General features: G+C 48.3%; 1 protein-coding gene across 2 annotated transcripts in view; it reads right to left on the bottom strand.

Annotated features, from left to right (window-relative positions):
• SH3PXD2A (SH3 and PX domains 2A) overlaps positions 1-7,595 on the bottom strand; it is a 246,787-nt gene extending 239,192 nt beyond the window's left edge. The window contains exon 1 of one of the 2 annotated variants that reach the window (XM_082601531.1): positions 6,973-7,595. In XM_082601531.1, the coding sequence (XP_082457657.1) occupies positions 6,973-7,044 (72 nt within the window). In that variant the 5' untranslated portion in view covers positions 7,045-7,595. The remainder of the gene's footprint in view (positions 1-6,972) is intronic. The other variant, XM_082601527.1, reaches the window with a different exon arrangement.
• Between the last annotated feature and the right edge of the window lie 10,094 nt (positions 7,596-17,689).

The following is a 17,689-nucleotide window of genomic DNA, read 5'->3' on the forward strand; positions in this document are numbered from 1 at the left end:
TCAGAAGGCGGCCCACCCTTCCTCCCCACCCTTCTGCCCACCTGGGTTTTGTCCTCGTTTTCTTTGCACGTCCCGCCTCTGGCACCTTTGTTTTTCCCTTTCTTGGAATGCCCTTCTCTTCTTTTTCCCACCTAAATCCTACTCTTTCCCATCCAAATCCTAATTAGTCCTCAAGGCCTAGCATGAAGCCTGCCTTCGCCAGCCAGTCTTCGCTGAAAACTCCAGTTCACAGAGAGCTCCCCCTTCTGAAGCTTCAGGACTTAATCGGTATTAGAACAAATCCCTGTGTTGCACCTAATATGTGCCAGGTACTGTTCTAAGGTCTTGACATTTATTAACTCATTTACCCTTCAGCACAACCCTTTGAGCTAGGTCCTATTTTCCCCTCATTTTGTTTTGTTTGGAGGCACAGAGAGAGAATAACTTGCACCGGGTCCCACGTAGTAAGTGGTAGAGACAGGATTCTGGCCCAGGGATACCAGAGCCCAGGGGCTCTCCAACAACACAGCCTTCCAGATACACGTCATCCTCTCAGGAGGTGCTGCCCGGACTCCTCGGTTATTTTCATGCCCCTCTCTCACTGACCCAGCTCTAATGGGGAAGAAAGTGACAAGCTCACAGACTCGGGTGTCAGAGGCCAAGGTAAGAATCCCAGCCTTGCTACTGAATTACTCTGAGTGAGAGTCACATAAACTCTCTGGGCCTCAATTTCCACACCTGTAAAGTGGGGATAAAAACACCTACCTACTTCACGGGATTGTTATGACGCTTAAGTAAAATCCCCTCTGAAGGGTCTCCTCTGCACTGCCTGGCACACAGTAGGTACTCACAGATGGGTTCTTTCCCTTCTCCCTGCACCTCGACATCCTCACTGGACTCTGCTCAGCACCTGCTGCTGATGTGAGCTGCCTGGAGGTTACTTGGGGGCATGAGAGGGGCTTTCTTGTGGCTCACCGCCCCCCCCAGTCCCCCTCTTCCCACCATCCCCCCTTCCCCCCCTGACTCCACTACAGGTAGCAGCAGCCCGGCCTGGGCAAGAAGTCACTCACAGCTCTGGGAATCGCCGCTTCAAACGCTCATCACTCTCCTGGACTCTTCCATTACTTTTGGCAACGGCCATGGCAGGGAGCACCTCTGGCCCTGGCTCAGAACCTCTTTCCAAAGCCAGTATCTCCACCTCGTTTCCCACACACACCCCTTGTCCTTCCTTCTCCCTGGCTCCCTGTCCTAACCCATGATCCCTTTCCCGGATTCTCAGAACTCAAAAGAAGTGTGACTACCGTATGCATAACTCTATTATTTGTTTTATTTTATTTAATAAGGAGGCAAAAGAGAACAGAGTTTCCTGTTAGCCTTTTTCTGGCCAAGAAATAGTCTGGTCAGTGACTCAGGCTGAGGAAATCAGAAGGCAATTTCCAGGGACCGCTGTGCAAACCCCCAAGTCAGAAGTCCTAACAACACTGCTCTAATTCACTGTCTCCACTGGCGATTAACTCACGCTGGCCTCGGAATATCTCTTTGGAAAATGCAGCAGCTGGTGCTTATATTTCTGGAGCTGGAACCGGTCTCCTATGACATCAAATAGGTTTTTTTTTCCCTTCCCTTCGCCTCCCCTCTGTCTGCCACCACACATGGTGATTCCAATCCTGATTGGTCCCCCCAAACCCTCACTCGGCTCTAAAGAGGGCCATGATAAATGGCTGGCTGTGCTCCCTCTTCCAACAGCCTTGAAGGATGTGGTCGGTTGTTCCATAAGTAGGAATCCTTGTCAGACTTGTGAATCACCCCTAGATCACTTCCCTCCTTGGAGAAGAAGAAACTGTTCTTGCGTGTGAGAGACAGACAGAGACAGAGAGAAAGAAAGCAGGCAAGAGTGCTAACCCATGTGTGGCACTGACCTTGGGGCTAGGATACTATTTGACCTTGCCCTTACCTGCAGCACCTCTCTACTCCTCTCCCCCAACACAAGTTCCTTCTCTTCTCCTTCCCAGCCTACCAGGCAGCCATCACTAGGGCAGCTCCAGGAAGCTCTCCAGGTCTGAACAGCTGCTCCTCATTTATGTGCTTCTCTCCTATGTTGGGTGTTTTCCACGAGGCATGTAGCCCACTTTCCCATCAGACTATGAACAGCTGGGCCTTCCTTTTTTGCCTTAGTCTTTCCTTCTCTCACAGCTTCACCTATTAGATCCAAAATGTACTCAAGTGTTTTGGTGATAAGGAGGACCAGATGGAAGCTAGTATATGTTGAGTACCCATGATGGAGGCCAGGTACTAAGTAGAAGCTTTGCCCCAAATGATCTCAGACCAACTTCCCCAAATCCCTGTGAGGTTACAGGTGAGGAAACAGACCCACAGTGACTGGCTGCAGGTTGCACACCTAGGAAGAGTCAGAGGTGGGGTTCAAACCCTGATCTGCCCACCACCACTCATTCCACAGTGGGACTGGCCTGAGAAGATCCTTTCCGTACTGCAGCTGCAGCCCCTTCCTCTCATGGGGCTGGATCCACAGTCTAAGGGCTTAAGGAAAAATGAAGGGCAGAGAAAAGAATGGGTCTGGGGCCAATTCCTAAAAATGTAGCTCCCAGGACCAAGACCAAAACCTGCAATGCTCTAAACACACAGGAGAATGTATTATTTCCACAGGGTGGATCCTTCATTTATCACCTCAAGCATCACTGGGGAGCAGATATCATCTTGGGTTTGTTCCTCTCCCCCTGCCTCACAGTGACCTCCTCCATCACCCGTCACACACTCACCTCCAGGACACAAGGTGAAGAACGTCCCACACAGTGAGCCAGTCCTCAAATACCACGTGGCATTGCTGTCTCATCATGTAAACCTGAGCCTGGTCTCCCCAACCAGACTCCAGTGGAGGAGAAGGGCCTCACTGTAGGTTCATACCTTCCTCTGGAGGTAAAGTGACCTGAGTTGACCCAGATCTGCCTTGTACTAACTGGGAGACCTTGAGCAACCTCTAACCTCTCAGTTCACCCATCTGTATAAAGGAATCAAAGACATTCGACGAACTGTAGGAATTACATGAAATCATGCACGTTAAGCATTTGGCACCATCGATGGTAACTGCTAACACTGGCTATTATTTGCATTCCCTGAAGAATCCTGTAGAGGATCAGAACATTCATGCCTGATATTTGTCTGAAATAAACAATCAGGAAAGGAAAAGACCGTGAAAGCACAACGCCTCCCAAATCCAAACACATAATTTCTTTTTTGTTTTAGATGCACGAGCTCCTCTCCAACACCAAATGACTTGACATACACCTACACATGCTTGTGGGTACAAAGGATTATGTGAACTGGAACTCATATCCTTATGGAAAGTTTTCAAAGGTATCTGCAGTTTGCAACCAGCATCATCAGGATCATTTGAAAGACAAGTGGTCTAAGGCCAAAGACAGTTTACCTAAAGGTCTCCCCAGGGGCAGCTCATAAAAGCTAAGAGAGGAGCCCAGCTCCAAGCAGGGAGCCTGGCCTAAGCAGCAGCTGCCCATCTTCCCCAAACCCACCCCAAGCAGGGGCTTGACAGAGGGGAAGGAAGCCAAGGGCTGACAGCACCACTCAAATGAGGGAGGTCACTTGCCTGACTTTCATAAACAGACCAAAACACAAGACCCTCAGTGTCCAGGCAGCTCCCCCGCAACACGGGGACAAGCATGCCTTTGGCTGGATGTCCTGAGAAGACCTTTGCAGTATGTTCCCAGCATTCTGGGGCCAGCAGGGCCCCTCCTGCTTGGGCCCCAGGCCTCTCATCAGCTAGCTCCAGCTAACGTGCACGTCCCATAAAGCGGCTCTGCTCTGCAATTTGCCAAACCGCAGACTCAGAATTCACCATCAGTGGAGAAGAGGCGGGAAGAAGGCATGCTTCTTCAGCATAGAGGGCTTCCAGAACATACGTGACTTGGGCGCAGTGTGTCCTGCCAGCTACCCACACCAGCGCGCCTTGCCCAGAACACCTGACCTTCTGGTGTGTGGTGTCCACCACGTAAAGGTCGAGAGAGGAGGCGATCCTAAACTTCAGAGGCACAGCCTCCCCAGCATGCTCCTCCTGCCCTGGTGGCCCTGCCGACACTTTCTATTATTGGCCCCCTCTCCTTATGTTATGCACTGATGCCCCCAATGTGCAGGAACCTCTTGCTATCACCAGATATTTGGGCTCGTCAACCCCAACCAGCCTTTTATGGTATTTCAATGAACCCAACCCACGACATGGGCAGAAGGCCAGTTAGACCCAGGTGCTGTGACTAGCTGTGTCACAAGTGACTTTACCCCATCTGGTTCTCAGTTTCCGCATCTGTAAAAATGAGGGGGTGGAGCCTCATGAGTCCTCAGGTCCCTGCCGGCTCCACAATTCCATAACACACAATACTCTCTCCTTTAACTGTTTTCCACAACCTGGGTTCAGGGCTCTGTATGGCCGCATCTGCTCAGTGACATCACTCCCGGCCCAAACATAATGTCATTGATTCTTACACGGGAAGCGGAGACGTCCCAGAAAACACTGTCCATAAAAAGGGAGGAAATGATCATTTTGAGGGAATTGGACGGGACTTCTTTTGTATTTTTCCCACAGAACAAGTTATTATCAATCTTAAAACCCCAAACCTTTCTTCCTTCTTGCCAGACCATTAATAGCTGCTTTTCAAAAGTGCTTTCTTAGTCAGAATCACGCCAAGCTACCACTTAATGAGTGCTTGTTTTGTGCCAGGAACTGCGCTAAGTGCTTTGCATGTATGATCTCATTTAATTCTCCAGACAACCCTCTGAAGTAGATACTATTATTATACTCACTTTAAAAATGAGGAAACTGAGGCCCACGGAGGTTAAATAATTTGCCCAAAGCTGCATAGCTAGTCAGTATCTGAGCCAGGCTTTGAACAAGAGCCTGTAACTCAGAGCCTCAGCACTAACCACCTCTCAACACTGTCTGCATCGGGCCCCCCCCCCCATCCCCCGTCGCTTTAGCAGCACTCCTGACCAGGAGTGCATCCTACATCTGTAATCTTAGACATCGTTGGTCAAAGCTAAGATTTGATGTTTCACCTAAAATCCAGAGCTGGCACCTGCCTGGGTCTCAGAACAGAGTGCCATCTGTTGAAAGCAGTGCCTACCTTAACTGAGGACTAGAAAACAACCCCTAGGGGGCCTCCCTGGTGGCGCAGTGGTTGAGAATCTGCCTGCCAATGCAGGGGACACAGGTTCGAGCCCTGGTCTGGGAAGATCCCACATACCGCGAAGCAACTAGGCCCGTGAGCCACAACTACTGAGCCCACGCGTCTGGACCCTGTGCTCCGCAACAATAGAGGCCACGATAGTGAGAGGCCCGTGCACCACGATGAAGAGTGGCCCCTGCTTGCCGCAACTAGAGAAAGCCCTCGCACAGAAACGAAGACCCAACACAGCCAAAAAAAAAAAAAAAAAAAAAAAAAGAATAATAAGAAAACCAAATGACATTCAAAATGTTTATTAAAAAAGTTCAGGACAAAAAAAAAAAAAGAAAAGAACCCCTAAAACTTAGCCTGCAACATTTGAGAAAACAACTTAGGAAGGCTGACTTCGTAATAAGTGCTGGGATGTACAAATGGACATCTGTCCCCAGGGGAGGGTGACCACATGGTGACCCAAGTCCTCCAATAAGAGCTTTCTTGAAATGGCAGGGCAAGATGCTTGCTGAGCCAGTAACACAAAAGGAACAGCTCTCCCACCGGCACCCACGTCTCTGTCCCATCAGGAACCAGACTCCTTGGTTTACCTCCTACCCAACCTGAGCCCAGGCCCATTTATTCTACTATAAAGAAACCCAAAGATCAGAGCCATTGGGGATAAAGACAGAAAGAGTAGCCTGAGGCTGACATTTGCACAAATCCCAGTCCCCTTCCAACAAGGAAATAAAAGGAATTTCAGAGATCAATGTGCTGTCCAGGACAGCAACCAACAGACTGTTTTAATTGTTAAAATTAATGCTTTGAGCATTCTAAATGCTCCTTTAAATGACTAATTTGCAAATAAGATGCAGTCCTCCGGCTTTGGATGCCCTGCTGTCTGTCTCTTCTATCTCAAGAACAGGAGCAAAGCCGCTAGGACTGGCATCCTCAGGCGTCAAGGACACAGTTTACTTCCTAAGGTGGGAAGGATGGGAAGACAGGAGGGGCTGAGATGAAAGGCGGACGCGTCCCACAGGCCAGGAGCTCGGCTCAATCAACCTTAGCCCCTTCTCATTAAGTTGGGAGAAGGAAGGGGGAGGGGCAGCCGGCTGTTCCTCGGAGACCACAGCAAACATTTGCCACCTCGTGTCTGGAGATGGAGCATCACTTAAGAGGAAATGAACCCAGTTAAGGGTCATGTCCAGAGGAGGGATAAAAGGAAAAGCCACAATTCTCCTCACACCGACGGACACAAGGACTTTAAGAAGGAAATCAAAGCTCAGGGCTGAAGGTGGAGGTGCGGCAGGGGTGCGGCGTCATCCCTCTGCCCCCAGACCCAGGCCTAGGGAGGCAGAGAACGGAGCAAAAGTGGGAGGCTCGCGTGAGGCTTCCTTCCCCAGGTCAAGCCTCTGAAAGCATCTCGGTCTGTGTGAGCGTGAATGACCCGAGTCCCCAGGGAGGGCCGGGAAGATGCTCTTTCCCAACGGAGCTTCCCAGCGAGGGTTTGACGAACGCTCCCCCCACCATCCTTCAAAGCTCAGGCGGACAGATGACTTCACCGTTGTAACAGACAAGGGCAGCCACTTGCCAATTCCAATGCCAAAAAAAGAAAACGGGCGTGGGGGGAGTGGAGGAAGGTCAGAAAAGGCTTTCCTGGAGATCACAGCCCTGCGAAGAAACTCCACCGCCGAGGGCTGTCCTGTGGGCACTTAGCCCCGGGACTCAACAGCGCGGGTAGGGCAAGGGGCCACCCAGGGCCCTCGGGAGTTCCTGGCCAGCCCCCCGCGGGGGTCTTAGGGGCGATACTCACATAGTGCTTGGAGGGGTTCCTCCGTTTCTCCACGTCCACCACGGTGGCATCTTGCACGCAGTAGGCGAGCATCTTCCCCCACAAAGCGAGTGGCGCCCCCCGGCGGCGTCACCTTCTCATCCTGGTCGAGCTCCGGCTCCTTCTCCCGCTTCCCAGGTCCCCGGCGCGCCGCTGCCCGGGCTCCCGGCGCCCTCAGGTACGGCCGCGGAGCGGGGACGGTCCGGAGGGGCCGCGGACTCCGTACGCCCGGGCGGCTCCCCGTGGGCCTGCCGCGCACCCCTTCCCTCCAGCGCCGCCTCCGCCGCTCTCCGGCTCGCCCGCCAGCTCTCTCCGCCGCCCGGTGGGTCCGGCGGGAACTGGCGGAGCAGAGGAGGGGCGGGGGTGTGTCCCGCCGGCGAGAGGACGGGGCGGGGGCCCCGGAGCCTGCTGTCAGCGCGCTGGGGAGGGGCCGGCGGCGCCCCTTCGCCGCGCTCCGGCTCCAGGGGGCTCGGCGCTGGCGGAGGCTGTGGACGCAGGAGGCGGAGGCAGGGCCGGGCCGGGAGGGGAAGGGAAGGGAAAAGGGGAAGCGTGCTGGGAGGGGCTCCGGGCCCGGGGCGACGGGGAGGGGGCTGCAGCCCGGCCGGAGCGCCAAGAGCTCGGCCAGCGGCCTGGCGCGGCGCTGGGCCACTTCGCCGGGCACGGAAACTCCGGGTGGCTTCGGAAGGAGGAGGAGCAGGGGGAAATGAACCCAGCGCGCCCTCACCCTGGCTTTCCGTCTTGGAGCGGATTTGTGCCTTCTGTCCCCACCTTTACGGCCCCCTCCCTCTCCTATTCCCCAGATCTCTTTAATGAAAAGTAGTTTATTACCCCGCTGTTACGGCCCAGGCCCTCCGAGCAGGAGACAGGAATGGGGAAAGAGCCGGCATTAAATCCTTCAAGCCAGAGCCTTATCTTTTGATAAACCACCTGCCCCCCTGCGGGTTACAAAGGGTAAATTCTCCCCGGAAATGTGATCGATCCGCTGCCTGAGTAACGCGTTTATCGATCTGGGTCTGGGTAACCAACCTGTGATATCATTTACCAGTGAGGTTTCAAGACTGTAACACCACTGCCTTAAGCCTAGGGCTTCCCAGGCAGGCTAGGAGGGAAGGGAGCACACAATGGTGAGAAAATCCACCACTGGGTTGGGGACTGTCTCATCACCGGCCCCAGGCTCTGGCTTTCTCACCACCTATCCCTCTGATATGGAAAACCGACTTTCCAAGCCACTTGTCTGTCCCTGGACTTGGAACACAATTACTATTTAATTCAATTTACACCCCCTCATCTATTTCAACATATTTTCCATTCTAATTTCAAATATTTAAAGAAGTACTGTTTTCACAATTAATCCTATTGTTTCACAGTCACAATAAGCTTTGTGACTGTGGACCAATGTGAAGCATGTGAAATGGAGGCCAAGAGTTTTACAATCTAATTGTGTTAATACTTTTTTCCTCTGCACTGTCAGAACCCATGTAGCTATCTAAGACTGTTCACACATTTGCCTGGTACAGAGTACCATACTACCTCTCCAACTTTCTTGGAGAAGGATGCTAGAACACCAAATGATGCTGCTATCTAAATATTTGACCTGCCGCAAATCACTTAATACCATAGGCATTAGAGTCACCTTAAAGTTCTCTGTGAAATGTGGGTGCTGAACTAGATGGTCTTTTAAGATTCCTCCCTACAGGGGCTTCCCTGGTGGTGCAGTGGTTAAGAATACACCTGCCACAGGAGGAGACACAGGTTTGAGCCCTGGCCTGGGAAGATCCCACATGCTGCGGAGCAACTAAGCCCGTGTGCCACAATTACTGAGCCCACGACTACTGAAGCCTGCTTGCCTAGAGCCCATGCTTCGCAGTGAGAAGCCCGCACACCGCAACCAAGAGTAGCCCCTGCTCACCGCAACTAGAGAAAGCTGGCCCGCGGCAACAAAGACCCAACGCCGCCTAAAATAAATAGAAATTTATTTAAAAAAAAAAAGATTCCTCCCTACATATATTCCAAACTCCTAGCAGTAGTTACTCCTGTTGGAGACAATTTTGAGTTCTTTGTTTTTCATAATTAGCATGTATGGATACTGACATTTAAAAAATATTTTTAAAACTTTCTTCTCTAAAACTCTAGAATTTTAGGCTTGATTGAGCACCTAATCTATGCTCATTTACAAGGGTTTAAGGAACAGAAGAGAGAGAGAATTCAGTTGATGTTTGTGGACCTGAAAACTGAATCCAATTGACAAATGCTTGTCCCTTCCCTCAAAGAGAAGAGAGTACAGTTGAGAAACAGAGACACCATCAAGACTGTATCTAATAAAATATGCATTAGGATTCCAGAAAATGGAGGCCTGGAGTAATCCAGGAGAACTTCCTGGAGGAGGCTGTCCCTCTGCTAGGGACTGGAGGATGGGCTGAGTGGAGTACCTTGGAATACTCTGCCTCCTCTGAACTCCTCCAAGCCAGGTGCATTTGCCCTGAGCTGCTTTGACTTGTGTGTATTTGTCCATAACCCATTTCCTCTCCCCTGAGAGCACCTGGTACACAAGGACTGGCTTAAGTTATATTATACTTCTTTGCACTCCTCATATAGCAAATACCGTACCTTATCCACAGTAGTAGTCACTCACTGTATGAGAATCTGTTGAATGAATGATCGGGGGAAAAGAAAAGGTGGAGTGAGGACACTGAAGCCTGAACCTACAGGTGACAGGCAGAGGGCCAGGAGGACAGTGTCCACCTGGGGAAGAGCCAGGCAAGGGGGTGAGACACAGGAAAAGGACATAAGGAGAAGGATGGGTGTTGGGGGTCCAGACTGTGAGAGATCTTGACACTAGGCACAGAGCTTCTCTATCAGAGAAGATTATAGAAAACCATTGTCCTGGGAGAAGATGATCTGACAAGTGATGCTCAGTGATGCGAAAAGGAGGAGACAGGGCATCACTGCCTTGAGCAACAAGGCCTGTTCCTCGTGGGAGTAGGAGGAAGACCTGGATAGACCCTCAGCACTGAGCTCCTCAGGGAGGGGCTTGGCTATGGGAATCTGGGAGCACCTTTGGTGAAAAATCAAGACAGCCTGTGGGTTCATGGCAAAAAGATTCCTAATGGCACTCGGCCACTCTTCCTCTGTGGGCTGCAAGGTGTTCTGGAAGTGCTAATTAAGCCGGAGAAAGCCCTGGTGAGGGGAGCCAGGGTTTAGCTGTTGGAGGGAAAGAAGAGGAAGGGGGTTGGCTTGCACTGGGTCGCCTTATGAGTCAGAGCACTCACCCAATAGGCACCGGTGGTTTCCCACTCACCCGCCTTCTTCTGGATCAGGATCTGAACGTGGACCTGAGGATAAGAGATCCGGAGGAGAGAGGGAGGGTGATTGCCTACAAGCTGATGGCCTTCTTCTGGTCTAAGAAACCCCAGACAACCTGACATCTCCTAAATTCAGGGTCTTGAAGCACAACTCGAGGACCCCCAACTTCCCCTGTGCTCCCGAATTACCTCAGTTGGAGGGAACAACCGAGCACCAGCCCCCATGGTGCCAAGGTGTCTGAGAGTTAGTTGGGTAGAAGTTATTAATACCTATGGGAGAAAGTCTCCTTTCTCTCCTGGGGCCATCTAGCCAAGAGACTTTAAGTATAAAATGGTACAGGCTCTCCCTTCTTCCCTGGGTACATTTCAACCTCATGCAGATTTCCTTCCCAACAGTGCCTCAGGCATGCCTTTCTGCTCTACACACATTTACTGAGTGCCTCACATGTGTCTGGCACTTTCCCAGCAATGACTGAGACTGGCTGAAGGCTCCTTGGAGACAAGACTGTGTCTCGTTTGTTCAGACCCAGCACGCCTGGCACATAGTAGGTACATTGGGTGGCCTATATTGAAGACATCTGCTCAAGGAACTAGTAGTTCTGGAGAGGATTAGGTCAGCCCCTATTTTGCCACCTCCATCCACGAATTGCAGACGACTCTAATCCAAGGACACTGTGTTAGTTCAAATGACAAAATATAATTGCAATTTTTTTTAAGTTTAGGATAAATAAGGGAAAGAGGACCTAAAATAAAGATGCAAATGGACTGATACCTGGAAATCTGATTTTTCAAAAACAGAGAATTGTAGGATGCTTAGAACCATAGAATTTTCCAACTGGAAGGGACCAGAGAGGTTACTTATTACTTCATTTTACAGAGGAGCAAACCGAGACCAAGAGAAACTAAGCAAGCTGCCCAACGCCACACAGCTAGGGAGTCCTAGACTTGCCATCTTTGTCCTCCACTACTTGTATGAGCTTATTCCCACACGAGAAGAGTTCATTTAAAGAGCATTACAAGGGCTTCCCTGGTGGCGCAGTGGTTGAGAGTCCGCCTGCCAATGCAGGGGACACGGGTTTGTGCCCCGGTCCGGGAAGATCCCACATGTCGCGGAGCGGCTGGGCCCGTGAGCCATGGCCACTAAGCCTGCACGTCCGGAGCCTGTGCTCCGCAACGGGAGAGGCCACAACAGTGAGAGGCCCGCGTACCGCAAAAATAAATAAATAAATACATAAAGAGCAGTACAGATACCTGCAGATCCAGAATGTTGCTCTCCACTGACCCTCAGAGTCCCTTGTTCCAATTCTCCACTCACATAAGCATCACAGGCTGCCTACAAACAGCCCCCCACCCCGTCCAGGCAGGATGCTCCTCAAGGGCAGGGACCGCGTGTGTCTCCACAGTCCTTCTGTGCACATGCAAATCCTATCGGCTCCCATATGCAGAGCCCACCTCACCTCCTCTCCCATGTAGTCTTCATGAGCCCTCACAGACGACAGCATACAGGAAAGCAGCGAGAACAGGTTACTAAACATTCATCTGGTTACTAGTCATACACTGCCCTATGACAGTGCAGCCGTGACTGTACTGAACGCTTATTTACATCTTTATTGTGTTTTTAACTCTGCTGTGCTTAGGTTGTGCCTTCTAAACCAGTAAGAAGCTGGTGAAGGTCTGGAGGACTATGAATTTGGACTCTGGCACCATCCTTTCCCTCCCCACCTTGACCATAGCACCTCGGCCACCTGCCACACACAAATCCCACCCAGAACAGAGCTTTATACATGCCAGGCATTCAATAAATGATTGTCTTTTAAAATTAGATATTTGTTGATGCTGCTGATGAAAGTGATGCCTAAGAGTTGGAGAGAGTTACCCAACCTAGGTTCTAGTCCCGCTCAACCACAACCCAGCCTTGTGATCTTGAAGTCACTTCCCATCTCTGGGTCTCTGGTGATTTTCTGGTCCCATGCACGCTCTAAGATACTGGATAACTATTATATCTAATGAAGTCTAATGGGTCTGTTACCCAGAGATGTACAAATTTGAATGAGATTTGGAGCCCCCTCCTGGCCAAGGTTGTTTTAGCACCTTTAACTCAAAGCAGCTGGCCCTGCTTTGTATCCCTTTCCATCCCTGGCTGACCTCTGGCAGGAAAAAGCAGGAGGGCCTGGTACCAATAACCTGCCAGTTTACAGACTATAAGCAGTCCAGGGTGTACATGCATCTCTTTCTTCTCCTTCTTTCTCTCTCTTTCAAATCAGCCCTAATAAGCAAATGTTTGGGGAGTGTCTTGAGAATGGTCTTTCCTGAATTTGGAGTAGACAGTAAGATCAACTTCCGTTTTCTCCAGAGGCAAGTAAATTACTGGCCAGACTTCTCCTTTCCTTGATTGCTGGGGAATGGGACCAGGATGAGACACCAGAATTGCCCTGTCTGCTTAGCCCCATTGTTTGTTAATTGCAGCCATAATAACAGGCCCCTCTGCTTGCCAAACCACAGGTGATGGAAACCACCTTTCTCTGACTGCCAACACAGTAAGTTCATCAGCAAAATCTCAACGGGCTTCTATACAAGATGCCATGGAGAGTCTTAGCCTCCTGTCTTAGCCTTGACTCTGGTGAGGGTCCTTATGCAGCAGAATTTTTTGATAGAACCTTGTCAAGTTCCAGCCTTAGCAAAGGACCATGGCCCTGGAATACCAGAGGGAAATCTGCTAACTTGCATGGCCAAAGAAGCCAAGGACACAATTAGAGTCACAGAGCAAAAAAAATATTATTCCATAATTCCAGGCTGCATCCCTAACACTGACAGGACATCTGGTCCCCAAACTAGCACACTGTGCTTTAAGAACTTCAAGGATGAGGGTGTGGATGGTTTCACACATCTATCTCAACTACTGAACATGCCTTCAAGTGTATTTCTGCCTGGTAGGGGCTTACCAGGATCATTTTGGTACAAAAGATCAGTGTGCATAGTTCCATTTTAACCATATGCCACCACAGATTTTCTTTTGCAAAATCCCCTGGATTTTCCAGGAGCCAGTAAACCCTGAGTTGTCCACTGGATGACAAAAAGAACAGGGAAAAAAAATCCCTTGGGGAATTCAAAGGCAGTTTCTTAAAATAGCCTGAAGCCACCAATAACCAAAATTATGAGTCTGGTTTTGGTTTGATCGCTTTTTTTTTTTCCCAGTTCTCTATTCAGAAATGTTAGAAATTACTGTTCTTCATCCTGTTTGCATCCACATGTCTATTTCAGGTGAAAGAGTCAAGACTCTCAAAAGTCAAGTCTGGCTCCAGCTCACGTCCTGCTCTCTCTGTCTCAAGCAGAAGATATCCCCATAGTTGGTTCATTTCTTACCCAATAGGCTAGGGCAGGTAGAGGAAGATTTAGTAGGCTGGGTTTTCCCACCTAGGTGAATCTGACTGGGATTCTGACTGTCATCCATAAGGTGTGGCCCTAGGCAGATTACTATGATCACTTTGATTAGTCTTGCTGCCTAATATATAAATAGCATGTTTCAGTTGAGACTCTTTGGTTTACAAGTGCTAGAAATTGAGCTGAGCCAGCTAAAAAAAAGAGAAGGGGCTCTATTTCCAATGTACCATGGTGTCTCATTATCCATGGATACTTGGGCTTCTCAGAGCAGAACCAGGAAGTAGCAAATCTTTGAGAACATGATACTTTTCTCCATTTCTTATCTGTGCTTAGCACTATGTTTCTGTTTTATTCTTCTCAATCTGCAGATGGTTTTTCTCTACTTCTTCACCCACATAGCAGGAGTCCCCTTCTGCCCAAATGTCTACCAGTCCCTCAATTCCAGACATACCTGAGACTGGTTGCCTCTGCAGTCTTGATCCCAGGTCCCAGGAAAAACAATCTGATTGGCCCAGCTTGGGTCATGTGTCCACCCTGATCCAGTCAATTATCAGGGGGTGGAGCCACATAGCACAAAGGTGACTATCAGAGCTAACTCATTGGGCTGCGGAATTAATTCTAAGAAAGAGGGCTGGTGTGAGTGGCTTACACACCCCAAAACACACCTGCCAAATTATTGTTTACTTTTTCAAGGACATTATTCCTTTATTTATCCATTCAGTGCCTATTTGTTAAGTTACCAACCTGTGTCACCCACTTTATTAGGAACTGGGGCTACACTTGGGGTAAACCAGACAAGGTCCTTGTCCTTAGGTAGTTTTATCACCTTTGGGGAAGATACACATTGTTTTACAAACCATCCAAATAAATGTAAAATTATAATTGTGACAAATATTGTCAAGGTGGCACAAACATATACTAAAGTATGAATGGTGGTACTCTCTGGGGGTAGAGATATAAGTTTAAAATTTTTAATATCAATTTATTTAAACCTTAAAAAATTCTATAGTACTGTACACATGTCCTTCTGTAATCATAAAAGGATTGTTTGGGGTTTTTTTAAATCTGCATTTTAAAAGGATCAGGATGGTCCCCTGGTGAGGGGGCCTGCCTGGAGTATGAGGGGGGCATTTGGTAGATCTGCAGTAGGATACAAGAGGTGATGACATTGATGTATACACACTACTATATATAAAATAGATAACTAATAAGGACCTACTGTATAGCACAGGGAACTCTACTCAATCCTCTGTAATAACCTATATGGGAAAAGAATCTAAAAGAGAGTGGATATATGTATATGTATAACTAATTCACTTTGCTGTACACCTGAAACTAACACAACACTGTAAATCAACTATACTCCAATAAAATTTTTTTTAATAATTAAAAAAATAAAGTGTTGACCTAATAAAAAAAAAAAAGAGGTGATGATAGCTTAGACCGGGCTGATGGTCCTGGGTAGAGCGAAGGGAACTTTAGAAGGTGAAGTGGCTTCTGTTTGGTGATGTCTGTCAGGGATGAGGTAAATGGAGGTGCTAAGGACAATCATAGTTTCTTGGCCTGCATACCTGGAGGGATGATGGTGCTACTTAGTTTTCAAATCTTTTTTAGCCTGTAATATACAGGAGCTTTTCTAGTCAATATTAAAAGTTCCCTTTAGCTATAATAATAATCATCATCATAATAATAGTAACAATAACAATAGTAATATCAGCAATTGTTTATTAAGCCCTTATGTGTTGTACCAGGCATTGTGCAGAGTAAGCACTATGTTCCTGTATTTATTCCATAAATGGGAATTTAGTCACAAACAAGAGTGCCCTCCCTTGTGGAGCTCACAGTCTAGGTGGAAGAAAAGATGAATTAGATAAGAAAAAAAAAAAACACAAGACTTTGGGCCCCTTCGACTCTCTAGTATTTTTTTTTTTTTTTTTTTTTTTGCTGTACGCGGGCCTCTCACTGCTGTGGCCTCTCCCGTTGCGGAGCACAGGCTCCGGACACACAGGCTCCGCGGCCCTGGCTCGCAGGCCCAGCCGCTCCGCGGCATGTGGGATCTTCCGGGATCGGGGCACGAACCCGTGTCCCCTGCATCGGCAGGCGGACTCTCAACCACTGCGCCACCAGGGGAGCCCTCTCTAGTATTTTTTAAATATTTGTTCAGCATCTATTTAATGAGGGCTGGAAGAAATAAATTTTCTATTAAGTGTGCACTTCTTTCCCTACATTCAAAGTAAGGTATTTATTACATGGGCTGAAAGCAGTATTTTCTAAGCCGTCTTTTATTTCATGGTTTTTTCATACCTGGATAATGTCACTCACCTGCTTGCTATGAGTAAAAGTAACTTACGTGGATACAGCTTTAAACTCTTAAGAGATGTTTTAAGAGTTTGTTTGTTTGTTTTCACTTTAATGGAGGTCAGATGTTTCCTATTTTTCTGGAGTCCTTGTTTTCCCTTTAATCTGGGGGGGGGGTGGGGCGAAGAGGAGGAAGTTTCTGAATAGTTGACTTCTTGGGAAGCATATTCAAAGGTTTGAAGTTACTTAAAACAAATCATTCCTTCCAAGAAAACAGCACTAGGCCTGCACTACTGCACGTTGACCTTGACCTTGCAGCTGGGGGTGACTACTGCCGACACACTGGGCTATCTGCTGGCCGGAGTCAGAGCTGGCCCAGCCCAGCCCACAAGGGCAAAGCATCCTGCACCAGCACCCTGCAGGAATACTCCACAAAGATGGGACGTGCTAGTGAGGAGGGATTTCGAATTTCCACTTGAGGATGCTGTTTCCTGTGGTAGGAACTGGACCATTTGTCCCAAGAGAGCCTTGGAAAATCCCACTCTTTCAGGCCAGTTCGTCTACCCTGCCTAATACGTGAAGGATCATCATTGCTCAGACCTTTAGAAACAAAATAGAAAAAATCTCACCTATGGACAGTTAAGAAACCATGTAGATAATGTCTGATTTTTTTTTTTTGGCCGCACTGCAAGGCATGTGGGATCTTAGTTCCCCGATTTAGGGATGGAACCTGTGCCCCCTGCAGTGGAAGTGCAGATTCTTAACCACTGGACCACCAGGGAAGTCCCCATAATGTCTGAATGTTAATTCATGATATTACTGAAATATAAAAATGCCAGCTCTATAAGCACAGGGATGTTGGTCTGTTTTCTCACCATGTCACACCCCCAGTGCTGAGAACAACGGCTGACACATGACAAGTTTTCACTAAATATTTGTTAAACGAATAACAGTAAATATTTTCACCTTTGGGGGCCATATAATCTCTGTTACAACTACTCAACTCTGTCTAGTATACCTATACTATGACCTGGCAATTTCCTTCCTAGATATAGATCCAAGAGAAATCAGTACATACGTCCACCAAAAAAAATGTGTGAAAGTATTTATAGCAGCACTATTCATAATAACTCAAAACTGAAAGCCACCCTAATGTCCACCAATGCTGAGTGGGTCAGTAGTGGTGTTACGTTCATACAACAGAATACTATATACCAATGATAAAGAGCAAACAACAGCTTCCTGCAGCAAACTGGTTGAAGCTCACAGACACAATGGTGAGCAAATAAAGGCAGACACAAAGGGTACATACTGTATGATTTCATTTACATAAAGTTCAAAACAGCCCAAATTAATTTATAGTGCTAGAGGCTATATTAGTGGTTGCCTCCGAGAAGTACGAACTGAGAGGGGGCACAGAGAACTGTGGCATGCTGGCAGTGGTTTCTATCTTGATCCGAGTGGAAGTTTAGCTGTGCACCAGAGTTGTGCACTTCAGTGTATGTATGTTACAGCTTGCTATGGACTGTTTGTGTCCCCACAAAGTTCATATGTTCATTTAAATAAAAGGATTTAGCTAATAACAGCTTTTCTTGAATCAGATAGAGAGTAATTTCTTGCAATCATTTCTTTTCTCAATTGAAACGGTCATACTAGCATCTTGCTCTGGCCTGAAAAGTAAAAAGTAAATTCTGGATCTCACCGCCCATTTTATTACA

This window comes from Mesoplodon mirus (genome assembly GCF_964341445.2).
Source record: "Mesoplodon mirus genome assembly, chromosome: 2".
Lineage (NCBI taxonomy): Eukaryota > Metazoa > Chordata > Mammalia > Artiodactyla > Ziphiidae > Mesoplodon > Mesoplodon mirus.